The sequence below is a fragment of the Polistes canadensis genome, unplaced genomic scaffold, assembly GCF_001313835.1.
Source record: "Polistes canadensis isolate GaletaPanama2010 unplaced genomic scaffold, ASM131383v1 scaffold_627, whole genome shotgun sequence".
Classification (NCBI taxonomy): domain Eukaryota; kingdom Metazoa; phylum Arthropoda; class Insecta; order Hymenoptera; family Vespidae; genus Polistes; species Polistes canadensis.
Window position 1 is genome coordinate 691 of NW_014570174.1, and position 25,031 is coordinate 25,721.

Consider the following 25,031-nt stretch of genomic DNA (forward strand, 5'->3'; position numbering starts at 1 on the left):
TTCTACCGTGATATAAGTATTAAGTCACAATTATTGCAATAAGTTCTCCTACAAGTGAAATACGATAATATTTTCTTAACGCAAAAACCTTTAGGAGGCAACTAAATGAGAGTGAAAGTGAATCGTCTCTTTATATATTCAACGGTGAGTAGGTGAATGTACCATGTGGTTCAGTTCGAGGTCCTTTAGGATAATAATGATCGACATACAGATTTTCAATCGTTGAATCATTATACAAGTATCTTTTATTTTTTTCCGAAAAGTATAAACAAAATTTTGCTCGAACAGTTTGAATAGTTGCTGTCATGGTCGGTGATGATTCATAACTCGGGTTTTACCCACTATTGTTTAACATTTTTTCATTCCATTTATTCTTACATTCGAAAAGATAAATATTTTAAACGTAATGTGAATTTCGTAAAGTACTCGGTTGGGTGAGCTCGTTTCAAGGCTCTCTCCTTGGCTAATAAAATAAAGTTTTTATAAAATTATTTAATTAAACTCGTTAATTAATTAATTGTAGATATGATTATCGATGGAATTAAAAAAAAATTTGAAAAAAGATAAGAGAATTTGTATTGATAAATGATTAGAGAAAATTAACTCGCAGATTAAAATTATCGTATAGAATAATCTTTGAATTTGGTATTTATTTTCGATCGAAATTTTCATGTTGGCCATCTCGTCGTTTGATTTCTTGCATATCTATGGCGTTACGAGACCGGTGGTAACCTCATTACATGAAAAATAAAGTCAATACGACAAAGGAACGCATGACCGAGTTTCATGCTAAATCGAACCATTCTGCTCATCCTGCCTTCCCCTTTTTGTTTTCGATCGTTGCGTCATTTTGCATCCGCCGGATACAGAAACAAACCGATACAGTAGTACCACCCTCGATCGATTTTAGTTATAATTCGCGAAAAAAAAAGAAAAAAAAATATAAAAAGAAAGAAATCTATTCGATTAAATTATTTCCTTTTTTAATTTTTTTTTTTTTAGGGGGTACCTATCTATATTTTTTTTTTTTTCGTTAAACGAGAACCGAAAGAATCAATAAAAATAATTTATTTCTAGCGAACGTGAGAGGCATTTAAAATAAAAAAAACATCGAATGGTTTATATTTATTTTGTTCAAATTCATTTTCTTTTCTTTTTTTTTTTTTTTTTTTTTTTCGAAAGAGAGAAACATTTCATGCTAAATAAAATTCGTTTAACCGTTTATTCACATTCAAACGCACAAGTTAATTTCTTAAAATGTGTAAAATAATCGACGGACAAATACCTGAGTTAAACTAATCGGATCGTTTAAATTCCATAAGTTGATGACCTTAACCCGAAACTCAAGATGTACCGGTTGGACCGTGAAGAAAGTTTTATGCTTGAACGCTAATGCATCGTTTTTATTCATCAAATTTGACCTTGCGTAGCGATCATTCGAATAGCTAATATTATTCTATTATAAACAATATACCGTATATGATTTATACGTATGTAAATAAATCGTCGAATTTTTTTTATATAATATAATGAATATGTTATTTGTGTGATTTCAGGATACGGTCATATAGCACCTAAAACTAAAAATGGCAAAGTCGTAACGATTTTTTACGCCGTCGTTGGAATACCATTGATGCTTCTATGTTTGTCTAATATCGGTGACGTTATGGCATCAAGTTTTAGGTAAAAAGAATTATTCCTCTTATTTGTTTGTGTGACAAATTTTAATTAAACGAATATTTTTACTATTTTATTTAAAAAAAAAAAAAAATGTGTGTATCTTCACTCACAAGATACTTTTGTTTTTATTTTCCTCTAAATTTTGTATTATTTTCAATCTGTGCATTATATAGAAAATATGTTATTACTTATCTAAATTCAATAAGAATCTTACTATGATTTAATAAAATTAATGTTCAATGTTCTGTCAACTTGGATCTCCTCTTGAAATCTAAAAATTTTTTTATTTTTTCTACTATTTTTTGTCGTTAATTCTTTGAATATTTTTCTTATCTAAATTTGTATTAGATTCCTATATTGGAAAGTATGTTGTTACGTATGTACAAAACCACCAAAGAAGAGACGAGCACGCCCCAATTTAGGAAGATCCTATTCAGCAAGACAAGCGGGGTGATATAGTCATTTATATTTCATTAAATTAAAGTCATGTTAGTTTACAACGTTCGATTTATTAAAAATTTGAAAAACTATGAATTTTTTAGACGATACGACATCAACAACAGAGCTACATCATTCCGACGTTCGATTAGGCTGAGTCAAAGATCAACCGATGGAACTTTAGGAATTCCTGAAGATTTGAGACGAACTTCTTACTCGGACACAGATTGCAGGTAATTGATAAACATTCAATTATTTCCTTAATTTCTTTTCGTATATAAATGTATAATAAACAAAAAAATTTGTTCTTTTTTTTATTTTATATTACCTTTTTGTACGTTTTTTTTTTTGTCTTCTCTTTCTATGAAATTAGGGATAATTCTAGATGTATAAATGGAATGGACCAAAGAAGAATCTATTCTTATCATTTATCTTCTCCTACAGCATTAAGGTCAACGACCTCCTTTAGAAATTCGGATATTCCTTTATCAAATCTAAAATTACCCAAAGGTAAGATCTATGAAGAAGAAAATGAAAACTATAAAGAAAAAATCCTTGATCGGATATTTTTTTTTTTATTACATTAAATCATTTTGAAAAACAGGTAATCCTAAATTAAGCACACAATCTCTCGATCGAAGATTAACAAGTGGAACCATCGAAACCGATCAGTCACCGGTTCTGTGCAACAAATACGCTTTTGATGATGTCGACGATGATTTGTTTTTATGGCAACCTACGTCACGAAATAAATGTAAACATTTTTATGGAATTTAATAATCATAAGCCCCCAGTTCTGTCTTTGTTTATATTAATAATGGAATTTCTGTAGAGAGAATCCTCTAATAAATTAATATTTTTATTTATATATTTTTATTCATATATATTTTTGTTTATATTACAAACCGTTGTTAAACTGATAATAATTATTTTGTTTTACATTTACATATATATATGTAATGTAGAAATGTTTCAATATTTTGTATTATTTTATATGATTTATTAAAATGTGTAAAATTTGAAAATAACTTGATATTTATCGATAAATACATGTATTACATTTATAGCTGAATATGTCAACAAGATTGGTAATCGTACACAAGTAGAAGATAAATTGGAAGACATTGAAAGACTGCCAACAGTGATTACTAGATCATTACCACGAAGATATCATTCAGTGGAAAGTGGTGCACGACAACATAGATCAACATTGTCAACACCTTATCATTTATCATCAGGTCATTTGTCACCAGGACTCGATCAAAACAGAAGATTTTATTCCGAAAGAATGAGACGTTCTCCTAGTAATTATTCTACTGGTAAAGATTAATAGTTTTTTTACAGAACTTATCAATGAAACACACGCGAATAAATATCGATTTTATCGATCAATAAATCGTTTTTTGTTCAGCTCGTTTCTATAGAAGGGAAGCCTCGTTACCAAGAATCATGTCACCAATAGGATTTGCGATGCACCGACGAGCCTGTACAGATGACATTGATGTTGATTACGAGTGTTACACCACAACTGAAGAACAAGAAAGACAGCCGATAAAACCAGTACCCATTTGGCTTTGCGTATTTCTTGTAGTCAGTTACATATTGGGTGGTGCTTGTCTTTTTAGCAAATGGGAAAAGTGGACTTTTCTCGACAGTGCTTATTTCTGTTTTATCACCCTCACGACTATAGGTAAGTATATTCCTGTTATTGAAAAATCGTATTTAACACTTTGTAATATTCATATTTTTTATCTTGGTTTATAATTAAATTATGTAACGTTAAGATTATGACAGAGGTGACTAAGACACGTTTATATGGTAAAATTATTTTGACACTGTTTAAATCTAGCTTGATCAATATTAGATCATTTAAATTTATTAATATATTATCTTTATTACTCTCCCTTTTATGAATTTTAGGGGTCCATTACTTTTACAATCGTTTAACAACAAATCTTACAATTTATCTTAGAATTTACAATTAGTTAAACAATATGGAATAAGAAACCATAAACCTACTAAAATAACAAATGACAAATGGAATTTTCAATTTATTATTAATAAAATTAACTGATCAAAAAAAAATCATTAACGTAAAGATGTCTTAATTTCATTAGAAGAAAAATAACATAACTTTGGTTTGGATGAATTTTTTTTTTGTAGGATTCGGTGACTTCGTACCAAATAAATTAGACGCCCACAAAGGAATAGCTCTTTGTTCGTTGTATCTGTTATTTGGGATTGCTTTATTAGCAATGAGTTTCAATTTGGTCCAAGAAGAAGTAATCAATAACGTTAAAAGCGTAGCAAAAAGTTTGGGTATTTTGAAAGGGAGTGATGACGAGTATGAAGATGACGATGACGATGATGATTACAAATACGATGCGGAATACGAGGATGATGTAGATGAGAATGAATTTGAACGATGTGACGAAAACCAAAGGAAAACTTATCTCGATGATCGCCGATGTTAATTATATTTTATTTCACTTTCTTGTTCATTTTATTGTCTTTTTTTATAATAAAAACAAAAATTGTGTAGTAAAAAATAACAAAAATATGTTTATTTAATTTATTTATTTATTGACAAAGTTAATTTTTAAAAACCATAAAAATGGAATTAAAAAATCTTCAATTTATTTTATGCAATTTAATATTCTAATAAGTTAAATATATCTAGTTAGAAAAAATTTGATAAGAATAATATTCTTGAGCAACTTGGGGAATTTCATTATTTTTCTAAATTTCGCGCTTCAATATAAAGAATAAAGATTTTATTTATATTTATTTTAAATTATTGATATCTATACATATAATGATAATATATAAATTATTGAAATAAATATTAACATTATTCGTAGACAAATTTGTAATCTTCTTACAACAAATTATCATCTTCATTTCTAATCTTTATTTATTATTTATTATCACAAATATTTCCAAATAAAATATTCATTATTTTCGTCACCTTTAAACAACATACAATATGAAAAATTGAAAAGATACTCAACGCGTATTCAATTTTCAATGTCTATCCTTTAGGGGGTTTAAACGAACAGATAGGAACAAAAAGTGTTTGTAGCTGTTTCAAGGATTTGAATAAAAATCTATAACGGGTGTACTTGAAGTCAATAACTGGTATCGAACTAGAGGCCGCTGAATCCAAACTGGAAGTTGATTATTTTTAGCGTTATGCTATTTTCATTAGTACGTCGGGTGGCACGTCTCGAAAGCAGTGTACGCGAGTGTCGTGCCAAAGCGGTTATTGCTTTTATTCGACAATTTAAACGATTATCTATCGAAAGATATATAGTGAGATTTCAACGCGAGATAAATCTACGAGATCGCGCGTGACAGAAATCGTTTAATATTTTTCATATATCCTCTTACAGAAATCACATGTATGAGTGTGTATGTGTAATTGTTTTTTCAAACTCTACTTTCTTCCAATATTATTATTATTATTATTATTATTATTATTATTATTATTATTGTTATTATTATTTGAGTCGATTATTTTTTTCGAGAATAAAAATGTCGAAGACACGATAACATGATCTACATATGGTTAATTTAAATTATGAATGATCGAGTTATGAAACCAAAAAATATAACTCATCTAATCATGTGATAGACGACTATAATAATTTAATAGATAAGTAGAAAATTATTAAATTATAGGATAAATCTGTTGATGAGAGAACCTCTGATGGATAACAAAAATAATTCTTTTTTTTTTCAAATGATTTTTTCTAAAAATTTAAAATAATATATAAACGTATTATATATATATGAAAAATTTTACAAAAATATGTTGTAAAATTGTTTAAAACTATTACAAAAAAATCATATATAGTATTAAAAATACAAAATATTTTTCACTGTTGCGTTCAAGTACCTTAATGGGTTACAAAACAAATTCTTTTTTTTAAACTCTATTTTTTATTGAAATAATAAATGTCTATAGCAAATAAAATTATATAAATGAATGAAAAAAAAACTTAAAAAAAGACAAAAATATATATTTTTAAATTGTTCAAAACCGTAATATATAAAATATATAATATAAAAAGTAAGATATATTTCTCTCAAGAATATAAAAAGGAACCAAGAAAAAATATTTTAACACGCCTACAGAAATCATTTAACTATAAACTTAGATTATTTCTTCTTTTCTCTTTTTGAAATATTGTATCTCACCCCTTTTATTTCTTTTTATAATTTCCATTAGGCAAATGTAAACAATCCAACAATAATAGATTATGTCAACGTCAAGCTGCCAAGCAGCATGTTTCTTTGAGTATACAATTTTTCGATTATCCGCAAACCATAACAATAAAGTCGATACCAAACGACCGCCGAGATATAATTCAGAAAAAAGGGAGCATAACGATACGGACGTTTTCTATTAAATCCGACACTGTAATTTGCTGATCATGAACGGATCAGTTAACGTAAATGATATCCTGAATCTATTCGTATAGAATTCTTGATAATCCTTGATATCTCAAAAACAGTCTCGTATATCGTAACATCAAGATAAAACATTAATTATCAAGTATATAAATACAACTAAATAGAAGAAAAAATTAAAAAAGAAAATATGACAGAATAAGTTATATAGATAATTCATCATTAAAATGTCAACCAATGGCATTGTTCCAATAGGACTTTTATTATTAGCAACAACTAACTACTCGTTTAAATTCTCCAATTAGTGTTTTTTTCGTAAAAATTTCTAAACAACATAATAATATTATTTGAGATGAAATAAAATAAATCTTCGTGATTAAAATTTCGAAAAAAACAAAATTAAATGTAAATCGTAATCATGAAATAAAAATGTATATATATATATATATATATATATCTCAGAAATGAATGAAATGAAACACACAACTAGCATGTTTTATTCAAAATTCCGATATTAATTATTGGCCAGATCATGCGTATATAAGTCAACTATTTGTTTTCTCGACAAATCAAGAATATTTCAAGAATAATAAATTTCTGGTGGACACAGGTAAAAGAGTATAAATCAAAGTTATTTTTATTAAAATATGATAAATAAGATATAATACATATATTACATTGCTTTCCTTTGCTTACGTATAAAAAAATGTTTGATAAGATCATTAGGAAAAAAACACGTGCTATCAAAATTAACATTTAAAATGTGTGCATACATTTGTTTTATTTATTTCCAATATTATAATTACCAAGTTCTCTAATAAAACAAATAATTACGATGTATACTTTTTTACTCTTGTCCAATAAAAAAATATTTAATTAAATCTCGTTGATCAACACGTTAAATGCCATGAAAATAATTCGATTTTAAATGAAAACAAAAAAAAATGTTTAAACGACATTCGAAAAAGAATCTAAACAATATGTTTAATATAACGAAAATTCGATATTACTCATCCGCAAAGTCTAATGCAAGATATTAAATGAATACATTGCGATTTGTGTAAAATCGGTTGGGCACTGAACGTGTTAATTAACGGCGAGCCAGTTATGAAATTTCGATAATGGCAGGCCGCATCCACCGAGCGGATCGATCATCGATTACGACGATAATTTAGATTCTGGACACGTACCCTTCCCAAACCCAAAAGGTTCACGTTATCGTGAATACGATATCTGCAAATGCAGATACAGTTTTAATTGTCCATCCGTTGGATTAAAATTCGTAAGTATTACATTTTGTAACAATAACAATAATAATTATAACAACAATATTAAATTAAACGAACAGGAGTAGGGGGAATTAGAAGATATTTATTAATACGTTTGTATTTTTTAGGGTAATTGCGCAGATGGGAAACGATATTGTTGTTTCAACAGTAAAAGTTATCCGAGTTTAGTGTCAATTGATCCACGTGAAAGACACTGATCATTCGATTTAAACACGTATTTTTAAATAGGTACGCAAATAAAAGACAATTTGATTTATAAGTTTGATAGACACAGAGATGCTCCCAAATAATATTTATTTTTCTTAGTTTCAGTATTCTTCAGATAATCATGTCGAAAGGATTGATGTTATCTTATATTTTTTTGGATTATAATTGACGTTATGATAATGGATAGAAAATGATTTCTCATTCTGTTTCCTACTCACGAGTGTCTCCTTACAAAGACAATAACAATAAAATAACTAAAATTATATCTAAGATGGATTTAGGTTCGCTACGCAGTTCGATATTCGCCGTAAGAATATCAATGAGAATTATCGTTGAAATTAATTCTAATCGCATAGAATTTATTCTATTACATACTATTAACATAACTTGCCCAATCGTGTTTTAACATGACCTTCGACAACGTTCGTCAAGCTTAGAATAAATGAATCACTTGACGAATTTCTAATACGTCATTATCATTTTTAGACTAGCAGATTAAATACTTCAAAGATTTTTGTATTAATTCTATTAGAAGATAGAGTTAACAAAGAATGTTACGTTTAATACGTTGATTTGTTTTATATAAACGAGTTAGATGATCTTTTGAACTCACCAATTGTCGTGATGACGATAATCGAATAGAACAGAGCACCAGCGAAAGTCCATTGAATGTTATTTTCCTCTTCACTACCATCCCAACCTTCTTTTCTTAATAAAGTAAACAGATTGCTTTCAAATCCCTAAGAAAAATGTACACGTACATTTCTACACACATAGAAATCAGATGAATAAAACAAATGTCCTTTTTTTTCTACCTGTAACTCTCGTAAAGCATCCAACGTCCAATTTTCTCGTACCAAAACTTCAACTTCCTTCGTTAATTTCCATAACTTTTCTGTTATATTTCCTCTTAGATATTTCACGTTTTTCTTTATCTATATTTATAAAAAAAAATTTAATTTGTATTTAGGTGGGGGGGAACAATAAATATTTTATAGTTTCTCTATCGAAAATAAATAATAAGATAATAAGAATAATTTTATGTATGCAAAGTACGGTGCATAAGGGTGCAATTGAATGACGAACTGAAATATATGTGAGTCCAAATTTTTTACACGATTTTAAAAATCAATTTCCTTCTTTCAATTCTTTTTTTAGATTAATTATTTTCAGACTGTGCAACTACAAGCTTTAACATTTTTTTTACAGTCTGTGAAAAAAAGATTAGACTTAAAGAACATTTCTAATTGTTTTTGAAAATCTCATAATATTTTGTTTTACCCATATAGGAACTTCTGGTCTACTTCGAAACTATATGTTACAGAGTTTCGAAGATTAAATCAAATTTGTCACACGTGCAAGAATACTTTAAGGAAACTTATTTTCTTCAAAACTTATATGATGATATTCGGGGGGTGAACCGTTTTCTTATAGGGTGCTTCAAAACTTATGAATAAACTAATATTTATAATAAGATTAATAAGAAACAAATTGCCAATAAAAAAAAACTCTTAATCTTTTCACAGATTATATTTTCTATATTTTGTTGAATGAAAAGTCAGATATTTTTAATTACGAAAATTGTCGAAAACTTAAAATCGATGAGAATTCAGACAACTGTGTATAAGACTTTTGTTTTTTTTATTAGAAACGTTGATTTTTATTATCAAATTATTTTATTAGATCGAAGATTTTCAAGATATACTGTATATACCGGTTGAGACATTTAAAACAAACCATTTGAATATCTCAATTGACATAAGCGAAAGAAAAAATGTAAAATGAAAGCAAGTAAACTTTTTTTTATCACCAATAGCAATCGAATTATTCGATATAAAAATAAGGGTGGGTTTGTTTTAAATGTTACACCCGATATATATATGTATATATTTTATTGTTAGTGCATATATACAAACCTGTTTCTCGTGATCTGCCTCAAGGGATTCAAAGGCATATGCACCTATGACACAATATGCCACAACCAAGGAGACCAACGTTACGTGAGAGAATACACATCTGCTAAACTTCCAAAGAAGACGTAAGAATTTGATGCATCTCGATGGTTTTTCGAGGTCAGCATAAGGGTCATATATTTCCAGTCTCGAGTGTGACATTTTATTTATCTTTTAAATGCCAGGATTATCACACGTGCAGGAACCCCATTCACTCGCTAATGTTTCAATTCATGATCTAACGATAACAAAATCCCTAAATTTCTTCTAGTATCCATATTATATTGTTTAACTTTTGTTTTTTTTTTTTTTTATTTTACATGCGATCAACGCTTTGTTCTTTCACAAGTATTCTAACGTCTGTTAAATATTTCTTCGTCGAGCTAGACCACGTGGTATTACAACATCTATCAATATACTAAACGTTCTCCCTCTATATAAACGCCAATTTATTTTTAAAATTCTTTTTATACAATTTCTTCGACAAAAAGAAATGGTAAAGAATCCGGAATGATTCGTTCGATGAAAATTCGTATATACTTTTTATCAATTTTTCGAGTTATCTTGTAAAAAATATATAGAATATTGATAATTATTTTTTAATCGTATCATTTATATACTTTGTGCTATACGAAAAATGAAAAATGGAGGATTAGAAATGATTCGATTAAAAAATATGTTATTATTTTTAACTTTTGGAATAATTTACAAAATGTATACAACAAAATGAAATATTGTTAATTATTTTTTAATTGGGGATTATTTACAGGGTGTCCTGTAACTGATAGTAAAAGTGAGCACCATTGTACTCTTGAATATTTTTGTGCTTCATAATTTGTTTATAAATATTGTTAGAATGATAATATCTCTTGCATCGATTGTACTTTTATGCTCATCGAATTGTGTGCTTTTAGTTTCTAGGATTGTAAGCTCAGTCAAGTACACGTATCCGACAAATTTTCAAATAACCCTTTTTCGAAATAATTGTATTCTCTACATTTTTGATTTTAGATTTTCATTTCCTGTTCACTCGTATTACAATTACTAGACACCCTTTATACATCGTATCACACGAAAAAAAAAAAAGATGAAAGATTAAAAATCTGTAAATATTTGTTACTTCTGAAAGAATTTTGTAAAAAATATATTGTAAAACCGAATATTATTAAGAATTTTTTTAATTATACGATCTCACACATGTATTGCACGTGTGTGGTTAAAATTTGTTAGATAAATTTTGCATTAAAAAATAATGTTAAATTCTATGAAATTTATGACGAATTTGATCGTCAAAATAATGAAATTGAATATATTTTGGAGAAAAATAATAATAATAAAATGTTGTCACACACTTTTGCATAAATGTATAAGTTAAACCATGCGAATGTCGACCCAGCCGTCGTCTACACGCCCTGAGAACTCTTTTCTCTCTCTTGTTACCGAGAGACACCACACACTGGGAATAATCCTCGGCACGAAACTAAGACAGAAGAGACGGTAACACATAAGCGAGTTTCATCTCGCAAACGGTTGTTCCAAATTTATCCTACCTCCGGCGCATATCGTCGGATTTTCGTCTGTAAACGAAACACCCAAAGTGAATCCACCTACAACAGCGGTAACGAATGTATCATATTTAGTTAGTTCCTACGGTATATGAGAAAGTAGATATTAATATGGTATACCCGTTAAAGACTAAATCATTTGTTATACGTAAATATCACTTTTTGAAAACAATTAATGCTACTTTACTTTTTTAATATATAATTTACTTCTATGTGTTATCTACACTTGTTTTAAAAAAAAGAATACTATTTTTATAAGAATTAATTAAAAAAGAAAATAATATAATCTATTATCTTTATAAATAATTTATAAGTAATATTTGTTAATAAGTAATAAGTAGTACATTTTTAATAGAAATGGAGTTTCTTTCATTATGAAAGTGAGGGGAAAATTGAACAAAAATTGATTTTTATTTGTTTTATAATATAAATGATTTTAATGTAATTTTTATATAGGATAAAATTGTTATTAAAAGATTGTTAACCAAATCTTATTCGTGATTGTGAAGCTAAATAACGCTGTGATATTATTTTTTATATTTTTTAATATAATATTTATATTCAATTTTATTTATATTATAAAATAAATATTAAAATAAATTTTATTAATTTTTTGGCTTACTCCAATTTGATAATTATTGTCTATGGTATATTTGAATATACGATTATGTTAAATCGTTAGCATCTAAATTTGTAAGCTTTACATTTAAATTATTTGAGTAATCAAAGTATTCGAAGCACTGGTCACACATGTCTTCAAAGTTTATTTCAACGATTGAGTAATACGATTTGTATCAATGCATCTAATCATTCTTTATCTATGTCAAGGTGTGCATACGCTTTTAAAGACTGTTAGGACACCATTTTAAATATCGGTTAATCAAATACAATAGCTATGTAACATAGTACTGTCGATTACGTTTGATTTCTATTCAAGATATCGCGCGTCTTAAAGAAATTAACATAAATTTCTTAATTTACGTACTCGATTTCTACAAAAAAACTTCTCAAAAAATTATTATTTTAAAAATAATCGAATAAGTGTACAAGTATAAAAATAATATACGAAATTGAAAAATTTTGAAGCTATCCGTTTTTTAGTTTTCAGACTACGTCTCGAAAAATAGTAATGAAATTAACATTAGAAAATTGTAGATTAAGAGTTAAAAATGTGAGTAAATGATTATGAAAAATTTCGGAGTTTCGACAAAAACAAAACTTTTTTTTTTAAAGAAAAATGAGCTAATTGGTTCTATGTTAGGCTGAAAACTTTTCAAACTACTTATGTATACTTTGTAATGAATATCATACATATATATGTTTATTAAAATTATTTATTTATTTACTAATCAGGAAATAGGTAATTTTCGATGAAAATTCATTTATTTTTTATTTTATTAATTTTATTTATTTATTTATTTATTTCCGCTGAATGTGTGACTTCATTAATTATAGTAAATTATATATACAGATAGGAAACATCGTAGAAACGAGCTATCCACGCTCGAATGAGTGCATTTTAAGGCACTTATTAATAAAAGGCACATAATTCAGTAATAAAAAAAAAAAAAGATTTTTGTTAATTTTGTCAATAATATTTCCATTATATTATTTATATAATTTTTGTTATCACATATTCTTTTTCATTCCATTTTTTCTCTATACACATATATAGCAAATAATAATTAGTTCTCTTTTGAAAAAAAAAAAAAACGAATAAGAATGAAAATCTAAAATTTGTCATCTTCGAAGGATACAATAAATCAACTTTCGACAATCGTAAATTAAGCGTAAAGAATGCGAGTAAATAATTACAAGTTACGTAAAACTATTTTTACATGGGTGGGTTGACAAGTTTTGAGCCTCAACGAAAAACGATTTTTATTTATTTATTTTTTTTTTTTTTTAAATGAAACATAATTTGAACGAATAAAAATTGTTTCTGTGTTAGATTCAAAACTTATCACCAATCCATGTATTTATTATATCAAAGAGAGTTTTCTAATCTAAAATTGTTTACATTTCATTATTAATGATCATGGTGCAACATGAATCGCCTTCTCATAACTCATTTTCGAGTATGAAACGTATTTGTTAAATATATATGATTAACGTTTCGTTGAATTCGGAATATAATCGAATATAGTCAATTTAATAAAGAAAGCGATCGAGGTTCACCATGAGAAGAAGTTAAAGAAAAAAGAAAATAAAGAAGATACGATATCGAATCAAGTATCATTCACATAGAGCAAGTTAAAATGAACGAGGATAATCTTTAAAGGAATATAACGAGACAGGAAGTTTGCTTCATTATACTAACAAATTATGAAATGATGTTCGACGAATACAAATCTTGTGGAGCTAACTTAGTGACACATACTTCTAATCAATTGAAATTTTCAAGCATTGTCGCGTAGAGACATTAAAATGTAAACTGTTAAGAAAAAATTCGCATTTGTGCGTGTGACAGGAATATCATAATAATAAATTTTCGATACAATAATATTACTGAAGAAATATTCTCAAGTAAGATTAAAATCGATTCGTGATTTAAAGAATTAAGCGAATATTCACACACACACACACACACACACATTTCATCTAACAAATAATGTTCTTCAAACTTTTTCGATTTACGAAAGAAACCCTTACGAGTATAAAAGTATTTTATGAAATTCTTCATCGTTACACAACAAATGATATGAATACAATGTAATATATCTAAAAAACAATTCGTAGAACCCTCAAGAGGGTTGCGTGGTGGAACTTCAGGGTTCCCATGGAATACAGTTTGAAGACCATCAATCTAAACGATTGAGATTGACGTTTGCGAAATTATTGTTTAGACGATTTATCAATTTTTTTGCTTACGTACAAAAAGTTGATTATCGTCGATTTGTCGCTGATATCTTTAAATCAAACGAACATGTCAAAGAGAGGTCAGAAAATTCGGTGATTAGGATTATATAATAATGTGAAAAGAAAAAAAAAAAGAAATTAGTAATAGGATAAAACTCTGTCATCTGTGAGAGTTTGTAGCTAAATTCGAAAAAAAAACGTGACGCTAGCTTGGACCAAAGAATCCAAGGATTTGTAGTGTTCTGGTAACTCGTTCCACAAGCTGATCCTTATATCGCCAAATGGTCGTGTCTAAGATGCTGTTCTCGCGATACTCGATGCAAGTCTTCTTTAAAGACTTCACACAATCAGCACGATAATGCTGCAGTTGAGCATCTTCTGTCTCGATCGGATAACTCGTACATCCGGCCCCAAGGCATGCCAATGGGAAATGATTGTGCAAAGTGACGACTCGTTCAGGATTATGGAAGCACTTTATGTACTGGTTTGGTTTAGTGAAGTTCTTCGAACGGTAGACGTGTTGCAGCATATGCATATATCTAAAGTAATCAGAACAAATTTCATGTTAGAATATCTGATATTTTATCTTTATACATAGTCTCGTTCTAACTTATATTTTTTATTACGTATTATATTTTTTTGCCATATAGAAGAAAATATTTTCAGTTAAATTGAGAGATTAATTAATTATTCAATGTAATTTTAATTGAATATTGTATCAATTTTTTTTTTAATTGAAACCAGTGACTTAATATAAACTATCATTCTTACTAATGTATTAATTGTTTATTTTTTATTATTAGTCTTTTTTTGCTGTAACGTATTACTCTAATTATGGCAATTTTAAAAATAACACCTAAAGGAAGAGGAACATCTCTTTTTCTTTCTCTCCCTCTCTTATTGCAAAATTGTCACGTTAATTATTATTGAAAGCTTCCGCTTGACCGACTTGCGGATGATGGCATTGAATCGTTTATGCCAACCACGATTCTGCATGCTGCAGTGCATTCTTTAATTCGAGACCTTCCTAACGATTTGTTTGTAATTTGACAAGTTGAATAATGGATACGATTACGCGAGAATGATCTTTTTCAAAATCAAAACATTCATTGTAAATAATATTCGATTAATATTCTTCCAATCTATAAATATCCAAACATTTTTTAAATGCTATTTCTCCAGTTTGTTTTTTTATTGTTTGTTCATTTTAACCATTTCAAAATCCTACAGACAACCGTGGCAGTTGTTTTAATATCAACAAGATTAATCACCAACGATACGCGAAAATAAACGTCTTGCGAAAATAATGTCACGTTGACGAACAGGATCCGAGATACTGTTAAGCAATTATATGCTGTGAAAGTTAGCGCACTCACCTAGGTATGTCCTTGAAATGGCCATGGGGCTGCAGCAGGTCGTCGAGGAAGTAAACGTTTCTCACGTTGTAAGAGGCTCGTGTCTCGTTTCGTATTTTGAAGGCCTTTGGTAAAACCCTTTTCATAAGGTCCTGCCAGGTAGCATCCTTAACGGGCATGATTACTTCGTCGACATCTAACAAAGCTATATATTCGTATTCGTACATGTGTTTGTAAAGACAATCATTGTAGGGTATGAGTTCGTTTTGCCTTTTATGATTAGTTTTTTTCGTTAGGTACATGTGTTGAAACGAGGGAACGTTGGGTTGTCCCCCGGGTAGTGTAAGAGGTGTCACATGTACTTTACCGAGTCTTTGATAATAGTTCAAAACTTTCGTGATATTAGGATGTACTTGTAGTTCGTAGAAAAAGATTTTATCCGCCCCAAGAAGAGTGATCAATTCGATCCATTCGACTAATCTGACCGATAGATCTTCGTGTAAGAAATCCAGTCCCTTAACGCAAACGGCAAAATCCTTTTTACGTTCAGGTTTATTGTAAATAACTCGAAGATTGTTAGTCGCAGTGTCGCAAGGTTTTTCTACCATAGAAATGGAAGCAGGTGGACCTTTGGTCCAATGAGATTGCGGTATTTTGCAAGCTATAACGTAAGGCTGATATATTCCCTGTTTATAATTACCCCATTTAGGATACCATATATATTTGTATTCTAAATACTCTACTACTACCGGACTTTTCTCACCGTCAAACCACATCTGACAATAAGTTTTAACAGTAGGCTCGATCCTATCGATCATACCAACGATCCTTATAGCCGGTCCGATCCTCGAAAGCTTTCGTTTATCATAAAATGCTCCGAAGAACTGGAAAGTACCGTTAGTTGTCCTCAACGTTTGCCAGTAAATGTTATTAAATTCTAGATCGTAGATCGAAGGAAACTTGAAATTAGCACAACTCTCGTTACCCTTTTTGGATAATTTATTTTGTTGACCGTTCAACTTGTTACTTTTGTTCCAATAAGCAAGCGGTAAACTGGGTAACCTTTCTTCGATCTCTTCGATTAATTCTTCTTCAGTTTTAGCTGGTCTCTTATCCAACAGGGGCTCCAAATCCAATGGATTTCTCGTAACTGGATTCTCGTAATTATTTTTATTACCTACGATCGTAGTTGTTGGTATAATCGATCCACCAGCTATATTATTACCAAAACCAGTCTCCGGGTCCTTAGATCTTTGCAAAAGATAACGAGATAATGCGAGACTACTTGATGAACCAGAAGACGTTTTATCGTATCCTCCTGTTCTCACGATCGCTTCACGACGTACGTAATTGTTATTATCGTCGGTGACCAAGTCACCAACCGCATTATTTTCTTCGCTATTTCGACTACCACCACTACCACTACCACTACCGGGACGAAATGCACTGTTTTCGGCATGACGAAATTGAACTGCTGCTATCATCACGAGACTCCAGGCAAAAACGAACACGAGGACTCGCCTAGCACGTCGCGACGTGCTCCCGTTGCAACTCTGCAACATCCTGGTTCTACTTGTTTTTTCTTTCCCTCTCTCTCTCTCTCTCTCTCTCTTTCTTTCTTTTAATCTTCCTTCTTCTTCTATTTCTATCTTTCACGAAGCTACCGCTTCGTTCAGGCACTGCACAGTTTTCGCATCAGTATCCTCTGTAACACACACACAAAGATTTATTTTATTATTTTATGTAATTAATACAAACATTTATTTCTATTTAAAAATTATATCTGTCGTTTCGAAATTTGTCAAATTTTTTTATTGCTTCAATTATCTTTAATAATTGTGCAAATATGCGCAAAGAATATTATTTGTTTATTATTTTATATATAATTTCTAAATCAACGAGAATTACTGTCTGTTTTGTCAAATTTTATTTTACATCAATCTCACCTGTAAAATACGCAGAATAATTAAATTTCATCACTAAATATGTCAAATTTCACACCCCGGGGCATCAGGTAACTTTTTTTTATAAAAAACATACACGCAATTAATATTCGTTGAATTATTTAAAGAAAATTCATTATTAAATCGAGAATAATTGCATTTAAATAATGAAAAAGGTACACAAATGAGATTCAACCTGAATCAACGTGATCATACAAATTCTCGATTGTATATGAATTAAATCGAATATTATATTTCGATATTATTCATCGAATATACATATATACGCATACATAAATTATCTCTTACACAACAAACATAGAGCACGGTACGAGCACGATCGAAACAACTTCTCATCGGTTATCAATAGCACGCCAGAGTTTTGAAATTATCTGACTGATGTGAAAGAGAAAAAGAGAATCGGAGAAGAGGAAGAACGAGCAGAGAAAGAAAAGGTCGGCTGGCTATATGTAGTTATTAAAAGAATATTTCGTATTGCGATACCTAATTTTTTGACTTTAATTATATCCTCGAGATTAAATAACGAATTAGAGTTATCACTTATGATTATGCAACTAAAAATAATATAAGTAACATGAAAAATATAATTGTCCGATACGATTGACAGGAGAAGACTAAGAACACTAAGGAAAATAATGCCGAAGGGAAGGCTATTAAGGGCTTCAGAATGAGAGAAGGAAGAATGAAAAAAGCAGACTTTGAAATCAGTATGACTCATTGGGTATTTTAAATGGTTTAGAAATTTACTGAATGATTGTATTATAATGGCTATCTTAAAGATAAAAGAATATTGGTCAAAACTCTTGATAATGAACTTGTTGTTTCGTACACCCAGTATAAATACATATTTCTGATGTTTATTTGAATATGTGACAACAATATATTCGGATCCCACTTTTGATCTGAAAGATTAATTTAAGTGCACAGTCTTTTTTTAAATTTCTTAGTAAATGAATTACAGCCAGTATTGGTAGGAGATATTCAATTATTGTTTCGTCAACATTTATGGATCCAATTAGATATTCGTTCAGTACGTTATACGGTACCAATATGGTTATGGTTAAATGACCATAACTTTAAACGATGGATAGATCGAAAAGGATCAATTTCTTAGATCCCCAAGATCACTGAATATCACGTTAATGGATTTTTATTTGTGGGAAACAATGGAAAAAACAATTTATCAAATACAAATGAATACGTAGAGGGATTCGTGACGTATTAACTGAAATTAATTAAGAAAAGTAACAAAGAAATTAATAAAGTAATCAATTCTATTCTTCGTAGATTCCAATCTTAACATTCATAACAACAGACGACATTTTCAAATGGAATTATAATTTTTGAATAAACAATTTAAATTTTTATAATACTATAACATTTTGTTCTTATTTTTACTTATAAAATATATAAATATACGAAATATAATTATAGATAGATGGATTGAACAATTTTGAGTCTAAAATATCAAACAATTTTGTTCGGTCAAACTCGCTTTTATTAAAAAAAAGAAAATAATTGTTTGTTTTGTTAAGGCTCGAAAAACATTTCAATTCACGCCCGTATATATTTATATTAAATACATAAATTTAATACCGACGTATGAATACCATTGATTTTTAAAACAATTGACTTGCTCAACCGATCAGTACAAACATAATATTAATTTAAGAATTAATTCGAATATGAATTTCATTTTCGTGTTTTATTAAAAATAAAAACCAATATCGACATGAACTTGTTCCAAACAAACAAAACCACAGTATTATAATTTAGTCTACATCTTTCATTTCTCGCCCCCCCTCCTCCCCCCTCTCTTCCCCCTCTCTCTCTTTCTCTTTTCTTTTATGTATCCTATTCCGCAGTATACATTTCCCGAGATTAAAAGGTGCTAACCGAGGTGGAAAGGATTTCTTAAGGTGGAAAATTTGTGTTTCCAGGAAAAACTCTTTTACTGGCAGAGACTAGAAGGAGCCCTTACGAAAGTAAGTAAATTCTTGGCAACGATAAATAAATCCAGGAACGTTTTACATCCGAGTTTGCATTTACTATGCAAAACTCGCGCCTTCCTTCCACGAAAGATTTTCATGAAGAAAGTTGTAAAACAACTTGAAATATCATTGGCATCTGCCAATGCGAATAATACACGCGCATACAAACAAAAATAAGTATCCTTAGTATTTATAAATGCGTACGATCATCGTATACGAAAGATAATAAAATAAAAAAGATAAAAAAGATAAAAAAAACCAAGGAAGATAAAAATGATGACATGTTTAAGAATAGAATCCTGCGTAATCATTTAACGCGTTGCAGTAAAAACAAGAAAAGGTGAAGATGAAGATGATGATAATGATGATGATGATGAATAAGGAAAAATGTACATGAGAAAGTTTCGAATGAATTTTTAAAGCTAATTTTTTACGATAAAGGTTGAAAACGATCTGATAAGGATCGAGCACCAATTACGTGATATAGTACACGAATATATTGGAAATGGATACAAGAAATAATAAACGAGTGAATAAATAAATATTTAAAAAATTACAAATACAAATAAATAAATAAATAACAGAGTATAGCAATTTCGTGATTATACAAAAACAAAAGAATAGCTAGTATGCATCTTGTTTAATAATAATATAATAATACGTTTATATAATTTTTAATGTAATTCGGTTGTAAGAAAAAAATCAACCTTCTCGTATTTGATCTTCTAATGGATCTTAGAGATGAAAGAACGATGATTAAAAGAGATAGAGATAGGAGAGAAAGAATGCTGATGATGAAATCGTGGAATGTAAACTTCTAGGATTGCTTTACAGCAGTTGAGATTGCCTAATGAACGAGGATGATTTTTACGGTTGTCATAAATGAAATAGAAATATCATCGGACCATTTCTATCGCTGCATTTGAAATCAGAGTCCACGTTTAAGTGTTCACTGAAAAGTGAATCTTTAAAAATGCAACATCATTGAGGTTTCAAAAGAGCAATGATTTAATTCAGTTTCATTTTATACTCAGATTTTTATTTATTTATTTATTTATTTAAATTATCGAAGATAAAAGTCAAAATAAATTATAATAAATGTTGTAATAAATCATTTATTTAAATAAGGTAAAATAAAACTAAAACATTGCGTTTTTATTATAAATCATTCGATGTAATCATTACCATATAGAGCGAAGTTTCATGTCAGTTTGCAAAAGCTTTATTGTATAAAATGTATATGGGTCGTGTGATTGGAGGCTCGTTTTCGAAGATGAAAATTTCATCTTACTCAATCGTATTACCCATTATTATTTTTTTTTTTTTTTCTTTTTTTCTTCTTAGATAGGAAAAAGTATGCGATGTGCACTTTCAATCGTCCTGATCTAATCTCGCATAATCTTTCTCTCTTTCTCACAATTAGTATTTATTTTTCTTTGATCTCTCTCGTAACTTTTGTCAACAATAGGGTAAGCGAACTATTACGTTTGAGGTGGTCTATCATTTCGTTCGATTCTATCTATAATTTCACGCGAGATACCTCTCGATTTCTTTCTCAAGCTTCTTCATCTTCATCTTTATCTTTATCTTCATCTTTTCATCTGAAATGAAAGATCTTTCGCGAAGTATACTTATCTGGTTGGCATTTGCCAATGGAACGTTCATTCTAACACGAAGGACGTACCATTTATATATATATATATATATATGTATACTTGTATGTATTTATATATGCATGTACGCGCGTATGTGTATGTACTTATGCATGTTAAGGAATCTTTCGTGTCGGTGCTAACTTTAGCAACAGCAGCAGCAGCAACATACTAAACTTCTCGAACTATTCTCGATGAGGATTTGTTCAGAAAGATGTTTGTCCTTTTTTTTTTTCTTTTTTTTTTTAAGTTAAACTTCCTTTGGAAAAGTAATGAAAATTTTTAAGTCAAACAAAAAGTGAAAAGTTTTAAGAACGGTGTACGTTATTTAAGTGCTGTTCAAGAAATGGGGGGGGGGGGGAGAGTATATATCGATCGGATAAATATTTGCAATATATAGAAGAATATACGAAAAAAGCGGTTAGAAAGAATTTTAAAGTGCAACGAGTACGAAAAATGCAACAATGTCGTTTATAAGAATGATGGTAAAAAAACTGTTTTACTAATACAATATAAGAAAGAGTAAGATAATAAAATTAATGTGAGAAAATATAAAATCCAATTCACAATTAGTATCTAAATTCGTCACACATTTTTCACGATGAAATAATTTTAATTCTGAAATCATTTTTCATGGGATATCGCAAATGTTAATTAATTATCATGAATTAATGAAAAAACATTTATATACTCGACGTATTCTAAATATAATATAAATAATTGCAATGGCATTGTAATTAAATTATATTATCCCGGAACAACCGTACGTGTTCCCGAGAACATTGGATTTTGTTAAGAAAAATATATTTTCTTTATCGGCAACACATGCACACACGCACGCACACACAAGAGATTGGTAGATCGAGCGGGACGAGGAAAGGAAACATAAAAGGGAGTTCTTTGTTCCGGTATGTTTTCTTTAGGAAAAGATAAGAAGAAATAGGAGACGGATTAAGTATCGGTATCAGACTGAACATAACGAACCACAACCGTGCACAACGTATTTTTTCTTTTTTTTTTTACTTCACATAATTCAGTATAAAGTATTATTTTTTGTTCTTTCAATCAATAATATAAAAATAGTATCACAGTCTTATTATCCAAAGTACCACTAGTTTCTGTCTCAAAGCTCTGTGAATTCTTGTGTATTGTTTAAATACAGTATTTTAAATAAATATTACGACTTCACACTGTTATCTCCAATAGGTCATATAAAAAAGAAACAAAAAATTAATAATTTAATGATTTAATACAAAATTATTATTTTAATCGCATGCTTGTGTTCTACGACGTTTTTCTTTTTATATAAACCAAATTTGTGTATCTAATTATCGAATTTTGTGCATAGATCATTTATATTATAAATATGTAAAAGAAAAATTAGAATAATTTCGATGAAAATATATAATTGGCCAGACAGAGAAAAAGAAAAAAAAACCGACTATGTCTCCCTTTTAAGAAGTTGTGAGCTCACAAAAAAAAGAGTGTTAAAAGTAAAAAGAAAATATTGAAGTAAAAAATGAATGGGATCCTTGTCCGTAGGATGAAAGAAGGAACTTTGGTTAAAAAAGATCAAGATCAAAAGCGACGATGAGATAAAGTAAGAAAAAAGAAGAAGAAGGGGAAGAAAGAAAAAAAAGAAAACAAATCAGAAAATAAAATGCGATGATGGGAAGGAAGGAGTCTGTCTGGTATGATCAAAGGACGAAACTCGATGAAACTTGGTTCTTCTATCGGTATTCTCGAATTATTTCTTATTTAGTCGATGAGGATTCCTTCTCTTCCTTCTAAGAACGGTCAGAAAAAAATTCATACCGATAAAGGATCGTTAAAGTTCGAATAATATTAATTATTTGAATCGATTGTGTGTTATGCTAATCGAAAGGACAAATTTCAAAGAAGGAAATGTTTTGATTGGGTCGGATTATTTAAAATACTTCCGACCGTAAAAAAATATTTTCGATGAATCATCTCTTTAAGTTGAGTCATCCAAACAAATTTTTTTTCTTCTTATTATTAAATAAACAAACTTAGATTAACTTTTTAATTAGATATAAAAACTAATCTTGATCAGAGAATGATTAATCATAGTAAATGTATATATATATAACATTAATTTTAAATTAATTTAATAACACGTTTTTTGTTTTTTCTAAAGATTGGATTAAAATAATTAAAAAAAACTCAACATTTATTTAACGAATAATATCACGTAGTTAAATCTTGAAAATAAACGGACTAATGTATTCATGTTTCCTTTCTAAATAAGCGCACGGTAACGAGAACTTAATTAGACTTAAAACTTATCTAATCTTGACATATCATAGTGAATCATCGAGTGTGAAATAGTTATGTGACATTTTAAAAACGAATTAACGTGAAGCGTTTTCTCTTTTTTAACGGATCTCTCGTATTACAGGGGTTCTCAATAAAGAATAAGCTTTTCACTTTTTTACATCAACAATTAGCAACATTTGATATTTATTTAAATTAGGTTGCTTTGAGAAAACTAAATTATATTCAAATGGAGGAAATAAAGCTAAAAAATGATTGAGAGTCACTATATTAGCTTGTTATTGTTAAACTAACTATTTCAAGTAAACTTGAGTTCTTTCTACAATTGGTGGTACACACACACACACAATTAAATAAATAGATAATTCTTTTCTTTATTTTTATTAAATTTGATTAATTTGGTATTAAAAGTACGATGTATATATGTTTACATTCTAGTTAGGAAATCGTTAAAAAAAAATATTAATTATTATTAATATTATAATATATTAGATTAAACAACTGAAACAACTAAATATTATATAATAATGATACAATCGTACCACCAGTTACAGGACACCGTGTATAATGTAAATATTCGAGAATTTGATTTTCTTTTGCTTTTAATTCGGCCAATATTTTTTTACGTTATTTGTTGATTCAATTTTTTAAACGTTTTTTTTTTTTAAATATTTTAACATCTTTATAAAACGAACCTCAAGGCTTTGACTCGACTACTTTCGCAATTTTAAATATCGATGCATATATGTCAATACGTCATTATTGACACGTTCTCTTGCTTATTAGCACATATATCTAAAAGTTGTGTGTGTGTGTGTGTGTATGTGTACTTACTAATCTAGTGATATTTATATTTACTTAAATATTCTTGATTATTTATATAAGTATATCCGATAAACTAACGCGTTTAACATTTAATCAATTATCTTCAAATTTAGTTTTGATAATTACTTCACTATTGGTTTTTATTTCGTTTTTTTTTATATAAATTTTATTGCTATCTCATTGTCAGTAAAGTACAAATTTCTCATATTAAAGTTCCTTGTAATTTCAACCAGCTGCAAGATATTTGCTTGGACATGTTTAAACAGACATCCTCCTCTGTGGTTATTGTGCACGTATATGTATATGTATATGTATATGAGTATCGTACACCGGATGTCCCAGAAGTCATGGATTAAACAAAAGGATGTAATAGGGGAAGTCATTTCCAGCAAAAAATGCTTTATGCATGCCTATACGATTACTAATTTTCAAATACATACATATATATTTATATAAGAAATTTCTTGTAGTTAATAATAGCTGCTTTTTCATTAACTACAAAAAAATATATTTATATACATCGTGCATAACAAAAAAATGAAAAAA

General features: G+C 28.8%; 2 protein-coding genes across 2 annotated transcripts; one reads left to right on the plus strand and one right to left on the minus strand.

Annotated features, from left to right (window-relative positions):
• Positions 1-1,348: 1,348 nt before the first annotated feature.
• Positions 1,349-4,640, plus strand: LOC106792759. The gene is made up of 9 exons (XM_014759273.1): positions 1,349-1,364; positions 1,557-1,683; positions 2,029-2,130; positions 2,223-2,351; positions 2,492-2,628; positions 2,723-2,872; positions 3,186-3,437; positions 3,530-3,808; positions 4,282-4,640. Exons 1-9 carry the CDS (start codon positions 1,349-1,351, stop codon positions 4,590-4,592), a joined length of 1,503 nt encoding a protein of 500 aa, XP_014614759.1. The 3' UTR covers positions 4,593-4,640.
• Positions 4,641-12,929: 8,289 nt separating this feature from the next.
• LOC106792762 lies at positions 12,930-17,457 on the minus strand. The gene is made up of 2 exons (XM_014759274.1): positions 15,780-17,457; positions 12,930-14,942 (listed from the first exon to the last, which is right to left on the minus strand). Exons 1-2 carry the CDS (start codon positions 17,318-17,320, stop codon positions 14,609-14,611), a joined length of 1,875 nt encoding a protein of 624 aa, XP_014614760.1. The 5' UTR covers positions 17,321-17,457; the 3' UTR covers positions 12,930-14,608.
• Positions 17,458-25,031: the final 7,574 nt, after the last annotated feature.